Here is a 7,707-nt window from a genome sequence, read left to right on the forward strand (position 1 = left end):
GTCAACATGTGTAAAACTGTTGATCTGACTGTGTGGGGCATACAGTAGGCATATAGACAGTGCTACGTTGGGACACTACAGCCTGACCTTTTGATGTTTTAATTACAGGCCTACCCATCTAAAAACGTTCACCTTTACAGTAACATATCAGAGTTCATGTGTAAAATATTCATTCCCTTTTGCTTAATTATTCCCAACATCTCCCAGACACATTTAATATGAGGCGCATCATCGAGGCTCCAATTTCCTCTGGAGGATGCAACCAGTACCGAATTACATGCGCAATCCTGCCGTGAATCAGACATCACCACGGTAACCGAACGGCATTCACCATTCTCTGCTTTACCCGTGAACGTCCGCGACGCAACCCTACCGATCGTCATCCTCGCACGCAGTAAGTCATTTTTCTCCCTTTGTTATAGCCTATGTGGAATTTATTGTCATCGTTTGTGTGGGCAATTTTATTGATAAGGCTGCTTGCGCTTCCGTCAATAAATCCGTAGCCTACGGTGTCCTATAGTCTGCATCGCAAATGACATGATTCGATTGTCTCAACAACAAAAACATTGAAACGTGAAAACGACATTGGTTGCTCATGTCTTTGTGTCTATTTGAGTATCAATAATGGCTGTATATTTCAAGCATATTGATACGGTTGAGAGCCCCCTCGATATTAACCGAATGCGTGAAAGGAGTAAACTCAAATTCACAATGGTCTAAACAATTTCAAAGATGACATTGTCATTTTCGACAATGTATCGGTGTTCAAATTATCTTTCATAACGAATTCTTGAATGTCAATTTCTTCTTGAAATCCATTGCCCTTGTAGCCTATGCAAAGAGCATCTCGAGCAGTCTGTGCCATGGCATGAGGTTATAGGTTGTGTATGGTGCTTATCGAAACGTATGTTACCACATGACGTGTGGTGTGGGATGAGTTTCACCAGTCATGTCCATGTCATTTCTCTGTCTTGTTTGTTTTCAGGGATGTTTGCTACCTGGCCGTTGTGCTTATCAGCAGAATCTCTGCTGCAGCAAACGCCGTTTTTTCAATGCAGCAAGTTGAGATCAGGTGCCTGATTAGTGAACCGTGAAGGAAAAAAGTTAACAGGCCTAGATACAATTAGTTTATAGAATCATTATATTTTGGGGATTTGTAAGACTATGTTTTATGTTGTGTTATGTGGTTTTAGCATATATAAAGCATGAATACACATCACCTCCGTAATGTACTTCCCAGTCAAAATATTCAGAGAATATTGACCAAAAAATATGATTAGAAAAGATTAAGGAAACTATACTGTTTGTCTAGTTATAATGCCATCCACATTCATCTAAACCTTGTTTCACTCCTTGCTGACGGGGAACAGATTTGACAGCTGGCTCTCAGCTCATTCTGCATTGATATAGCATCAATCAGTCATCTGAATCCCCTTGGCACCCACACCTCCCTCCTACAGTCGCCTGCAATCTACAGTCTGAAGATGTAGTTTTGTACAGACAACCACATTAGCCATTATAGCCACCCACTCACTCCACAGTGCAACAATAGCTAGGCTAATGGAGCCTGGAGGAAGTGTGTGTGTGTGTGTGTGTGTGTGTGTGTGTGTGTGTGTGTGTGTGTGTGTGTGTGTGTGTGTGTGTGAGTGAGAGAGAGAGAGAGAGACAGAAAGAGATAGCTAGAGAGAGAGAGAGAGAGTGTGTGTGTTTGTGTGTATGTTTTCGTGCTTGTCTGTGTTCCTGCCTGTCTGTATGATTGAACCTGCGAGGAGCTGATCTTCGCCCCCTTGTTAGCATCCCCGTTATGAGTCATTCTCACAGCGGTACAGGATGGCGAGCTACAGAGAAGGGGGTGTTGCGTTTCACACGGCGTCAACGAGCTCAGTGGCTTTCTCACCTTGTGTTCCACATTCAGATGGTGCGCTGATCGAGGAGGAGGGGGAACAGCACAGTTAGACCAATACACACATAGGATATGAAGCAAACACACCGCGTGTGTTCCTGTGTGTAGCCCACGCAACGTCTTTACATGACTCACCTTGGAATTACAGCCAGTATGGACATAATAAACTCTATGCACATTGCCGACTGAAAGAGACACTGTAGGACTACTTGTGGAAATGGACATAATGACGATGACTTCTGGTTTGACACAAACCTCCCACATAGAGCAGGACGAAGACAGTCGGGCATATCGTGGCAGCCATTTGAATAAAGCTCTCGCCATCATCATCATCATCATCATCACCACCACTATCGTTTTAACATCATCTTCAACTTCTGCCACACAAGGAAACAAGGAGCAACGAAGTGGAATAAAATCAAGCTGCATTAACAAGTACCTTACCCTCTGCACAGTAAAGCCAAACTGAGTTGCGTTACCAAGTACCTTACCCTCTACACAGTAAAGCCAAACTGAGTTGCGTTAACAAGTACCTTACCCTCTGCACAGTAAAGCCAAACTGAGTTGCGTTACCAAGTACCTTACCCTCTACACAGTAAAGCCAAACTGAGTTGCGTTAACAAGTACCTTACCCTCTGCACAGTAAAGCCAAACTGAGTTGCGTTACCAAGTACCTTACCCTCTACACAGTAAAGCCAAACTGAGTTGCGTTAACAAGTACCTTACCCTCTACACAGTAAAGCCAAACTGAGTTGCGTTAACAAGTACCTTACCCTCTACACAGTAAAGCCAAACCGAGTTGCGTTACCCAGCATCTAATCGTTCAGCACTGTTTGTATTGCGATCCAAATCGTCCAGACAGACAGTCATTGAGAAGTAGTTCGAACCCAACAGAGCTGTGTTACTCAGCATCTGATCCTCTGCACTGCTTCTTTCCCCATTCAGATTGTTCAGGCAGGCAGACATGGTGAAGCTGGGCAGTAACCTGGCTGATAAGCTGGATAAAGAACAGTCTATGGACGATGGCTTTGATAACATCCCCCTCATCACCCCTCTGGAGGTGAACCAGCTGCAACAGCCATACTTAGACAAGGTAACAACGTGTGTGTGTGTGCGTGTGAGTGTTTGTGTGTGTGCGCATGTGTGTATGTGTGTGTGCGTGCGTGTGTGTGTGTGCGGGCGTGTGTGTGTGTGTGTGTGCGCGCACCCAGCAATTATTAAACATGTTCAGTACATCCTGTCTATATATTACATTACACTACACGTCTGGACACACATCAAGCCTACATAATTTCTGAGCCTGCCATTGGTCCCTGTACTGTGCCTTGACCCAGCCTCCCTGTTATCCCAATGATTCAGAGTGCTGTGGCATCACCCCACACTATCTCAGAGCCTCTTAGATTACATAGTAGATCACACACGCACGCACGCACACACACACACACACACACACACACACACACACACACACACACACACACACACCCCTTACAGTTCTATTTGAGGCAACAGCCCAGTTCCAACGCAGCGATCTGACTCAGAGAGCTCTGTGTGCTATGCCGCTGTTCATCCTCAGGTAATTGTGAAGACCACAACAGAGTATCAGCTGCAGCAGAAGAAAAAGAAGAAGTTGTACGTGCCGGGAATCAAGAAGCTGAATATAAAACTGTACAACGAGGTATCAGAGAAGGTCAAGGTAAAGTCTCATCTAGGGGCCAGTAGTATGTTTACTGAAATACCACTGGGAATGGTGATATTCATGGTCATGTGTGTGTGTGTGTGTGTGTGTGTGTGTGTGTGTGTGTGTGTGTGTGCGTGTGTGTGTGTTCCAGCTCACAGGTTTGATCCTCATCACCCTTGGGTTCCTGGCTTGTCTTGTCCTGCTGATCATGTACAAGGCGCTGTGGTACGATCAACTTACCTGCCCAGAGGGCTTCATTCTCAAGGTAGGCATCACTAACACACACACACGCACACCTTCTATCCGAACGGCTTACGTCCCGAGGGCAAGATAGACGACTGAAAGCATCATCATCACATACACACATAAACACACACTGCCCTAGAGGTTTTTATAGATTTTTTATTTGCCCTTTTTTTAACTAGGCAAGTCAGTTAAGAACAAATTCTTATTTACAATGACGGCCTACACCGGCCAAACCCGGACGACGCTGGACCAATTGTGCGCCGCCCTATTGGACTCCCAATCACGGCCGATTGTGATACAGCCTGGAATCAAACCAGGGTGTCTGTAGTGACGCCTCAGGCACTGAGATGCAGTGCCTTAGACCGCTGCGCCACTCTGGGTTACATTAATTAAAATCACAGACAAGAAGCAGAGGTTGTTTCTCTAGTGTTCTCTCACAGAGACCAACAGAGGACTATTATGTAAGTTCTTATAATCGCCTTCACAAACATAATTATCATCCAGTCCCAATGACTTACTAATACACCCTCTCCTATAGTCCGTACTTACTGTACACCTCATCTAGTACATATTTTCCCACCAGAGACTTCTATGGGATTCTCTCCCACTCTTTCTGTCTCTTCACTCTGGGAACATAAACTCATTATCTCCTTAGGACACCTCCCAGGCATCGTGTGCTCAGGCAACGCTCCCCGCCTGTTACTCTCTATAAAGGCCCCCTGTCTTGAAAGAGCGAGAGGGATGCAAGGCTTTTTGGTCAGGCAGTAGATTGGACGCCCGTGAATCAGAGAGGGGCCTTTCATTAAGGCCGAGCGTGACTAAACTGTGATTAAAGGCTGAAGACGAGAGGAGGGAGATGGGCGACGGGGCCTTCCCGGCAGAGGCTTTTGATGTTGACGGGTACAGTGTAGCTCGCAGCGTTTTTCCACAGCTAATGTGTTGTTGGAGACATGAAAAGGGGCAGGGAAATAGGAGAGTCAAACGGAGGGTGTCGTGGAGTTGTCTTCCATTTAGCAGAGCGTAGGCAGCCAGGGTTCTTGTGAGAGGTCATTTCTCACAATACTGATGGAAGGTCAGGTCGTCTGTCAAGAAGCCTTGGATTTCCCTCAGGGGTTTGTTCAGTAGGCCGATGCTACTCAATGGAAAAACGCTCGTAAGGAAAACTCGCCTGAAGCTTCTCCTGTCAGAGCTTTCAAATTGGAGGTGGAGTTCATTTATCTAAGGATGGCAACTCAGGTGTCATGTATCTAATGAGACGACGCTGGCACATCTAAGGTTGAATATGAAAAATAATTTCCCTGAAAGAACCTTACTCCGCCTACACTGTGGAATAAGACGTTGTATGACTCACTCGTAATAAGTCGTTTCAGTGAAGGGTAAGGCAGTACCCATGTGACTTGCCCTCATCATTTGCCGAGTCCTACCACAACCCATTATGATGACCAGAATCCCTGCTGTCCCTAACCGTAAATCGAGGCAACGGTATCATACGTCATCACTTTGCACACCCTCTTCTCTGACCCTTCTGCCTCCCGGCTCCTGTCTCTTACAGGGTTGGGGGTCACTTTCCATTCACTCAATTCAGGAAGTGATTTAAAATGGAAGGTTTTTCACATCCTGAAGTAAATAATGAAATTGACACCAGCCGTCCTCTGTCCTCTTCCCCACGCAGCACAAGCACTGCACCCCAGCAGCGGTCCTGGAGCCCTGGTACTACACAGAGCAGCAGCAGCAGGAGGACCCAGGCGTGCCCCCCCGCTCCAGCAGTCTCTACACCGCCCTGGGTCACCTCAACCAGGCCAAGAGGACCGCCGCCGGGGCCATCATCCCCGAGCTGCCCCCGTCACCATGGTTCCCCGTCATCAACGCCCTGAAGCAAGCCGAGAGGGCCAAAGAGGAGGCGAGTCGTTCGAAGGAGTGAGGGATGGAGGGATTTCCAGAGGGAAAGGGTTTAGGAAGGGGTGATCAAGGTAGAAGGGAAAATGGGATTTCCAAAAGGAAGAGGGGATGGAGATGAAGATGGGTGGAAAAAGTGTTGTTTACTTGGTGGAGTTGACTATGAGGTATTGTGGGTAACACTCCAAATGTCTGTTTAGGTGGCAGCGTTTGTGACTCATTTGCAGTAAAAATTAATCTCCCTATGACATTATCAGTGAAGACCACCGCCTTGTGTTATGTGTGTGCGTGCCTGTGCGAGCGAGAGAGAGAGAGAGAGAGAGAGAGAGAGAGAGCGAGAGCGAGAGAGAGGTGAGAGATGTGCGTGTGAGAAGCTTTGGAGAACTGAACATAACAAGATCCTCTGAAATTCTCACTAGATTGTCCTTATCAGACTAACATGTTTTGAGGTTTTGAGAGTATCATTAGTAATGTGGTCTTACAAGGTTTAGTGTTATTACATTTAGATGGAACTCGACATGTTTTTTTGTAGATGTTTACAAACACATTACTGGGATAAAACGTCTTGTTCTATTCAGGAAGCACACAGCCCACATTAATTTAGAAACCTGATTGTAAAAAAACGTATTTACCATGCCTTTTTTTCTCAGTAGATTTCCCAGCAACTCTGAACAATTTGTGTATGAGGATTTTGGTACAATTGGGTACGTGGAACTTGTATATTTTCGGGTGGAAGATAGTCAAATGGGTTGATGTCATTTCAATTCAGATGATTTCGATTGTAGTAGACTAGCAGCTGTGCAGGTAGGATTCATGTTTCAGAATTAATATTTTAACAGAACAATAACTACCTAGAGTATCTGTATCTATGTGTTTTCTAGTATTTATTTAATGACCTATTTATTATGAGCTTGCTTTTTTTCTTAAGCAATTTATTTGACATTTGTTTGATTTGGGTGAAAAGCTGGAAGGATTTCTTTTGGGATTTTTTAAAATAGTGAATAAAATGCAATTCAATTCACATCAAGTTTGCATTCATCCTAATTCATCATAACAACTGGCAGTATTTTCACCATGGATCAGATTGTAAATATGAATGTGATACTGTCATTATGTCACCATCCACCACCCAGCGTTAATAAACCTTGTTCTGTTCTGAGTGCCAAACGTTTGTGTCAGACCCATCAATAAAGTGTTGAGCTTGCTCATTCATAATCTGGGACTTGTTGAGTTGGCTTTATTACTGCTTGTATGTACTTTCAATGGACAATAGCAACACTCTATTTTTACAGTCCAGTTTCAGTATCTATTTACATGACATTTCCAAATTGTTTCTTTTTTAAAGAACAAAAGCAAGTAAAAGTACACTTTATTTCAGTCCTAAAAATAAATAATATTTATTTTCGCTGTCCATTATTCAGAGATGACTGGTATGCACAGAATGCTAAACATGACTTGCTTCTGTTATTCAAAACTTGCTGACTTGCTTCTTTTCTTCAGTTTCGCTATTCAGAACTGAGCCATATCCTCTCTCTCTCTCTCTCTCTGTCTGTCTGTCTGTCTGTCTGTCTGTCTGTCTGTCTGTCTGTCTGTCTGTCTGTCTGTCTGTCTGTCTGTCTGTCTGTCTGTCTGTCTGTCTGTCTGTCTGTCTGTCTGTCTGTCGCTCTTTCTCTCCTATTTCTGTCAGGGACTCTGCTGTGAGGCTGTCTGCATCTCATTTACACTCACATATTTTCACACCATCGCACTAAGCCCGGAGATTTATGTGTGTTTTGTGTGTGTGTGTGTGTGTGTGTGTGTGTGTGCGTGCGTGCGTGCGCGCATGCGTGTGTTTATGGGCAGGCTCATGTGTATGTGTGTGTATGTGCACACGTGTGTGTTTGAGGACGCCAATATGCACATGCACCTACTGCATGTGTGTGTGTGTGTCCCCAGCCACGCTTGTTAATGAAATTGACATTACGCCCAGTTTAGACTGTGA

At 44.9% G+C, this 7,707-nt stretch overlaps 1 protein-coding gene across 2 annotated transcripts; it reads left to right on the forward strand.

Moving 5' to 3' along the window:
• The first annotated feature begins 237 nt into the window (after positions 1 to 237).
• Positions 238 to 6,948, forward strand: LOC110485792 (neuronal vesicle trafficking-associated protein 1). Of its 2 annotated transcripts, none has more exons than XM_021556958.2 (5): positions 238 to 394; positions 2,849 to 2,996; positions 3,480 to 3,599; positions 3,736 to 3,849; positions 5,503 to 6,948. In XM_021556958.2, exons 2-5 carry the CDS (start codon positions 2,868 to 2,870, stop codon positions 5,749 to 5,751), a joined length of 612 nt encoding a protein of 203 aa, XP_021412633.1. In that variant the 5' UTR covers positions 238 to 394; positions 2,849 to 2,867; the 3' UTR covers positions 5,752 to 6,948. The 2 variants fall into 2 exon arrangements, with proteins under 2 accessions (XP_021412633.1, XP_036796334.1); XM_036940439.1 differs by lacking the exon at positions 238 to 394 and adding an exon at positions 1,929 to 2,338.
• The last annotated feature ends 759 nt before the right edge of the window (positions 6,949 to 7,707 follow it).

The sequence above is a fragment of the Oncorhynchus mykiss genome, chromosome 13 (genome assembly GCF_013265735.2).
Source record: "Oncorhynchus mykiss isolate Arlee chromosome 13, USDA_OmykA_1.1, whole genome shotgun sequence".
Taxonomy (NCBI): Eukaryota; Metazoa; Chordata; class Actinopteri; order Salmoniformes; family Salmonidae; genus Oncorhynchus; species Oncorhynchus mykiss.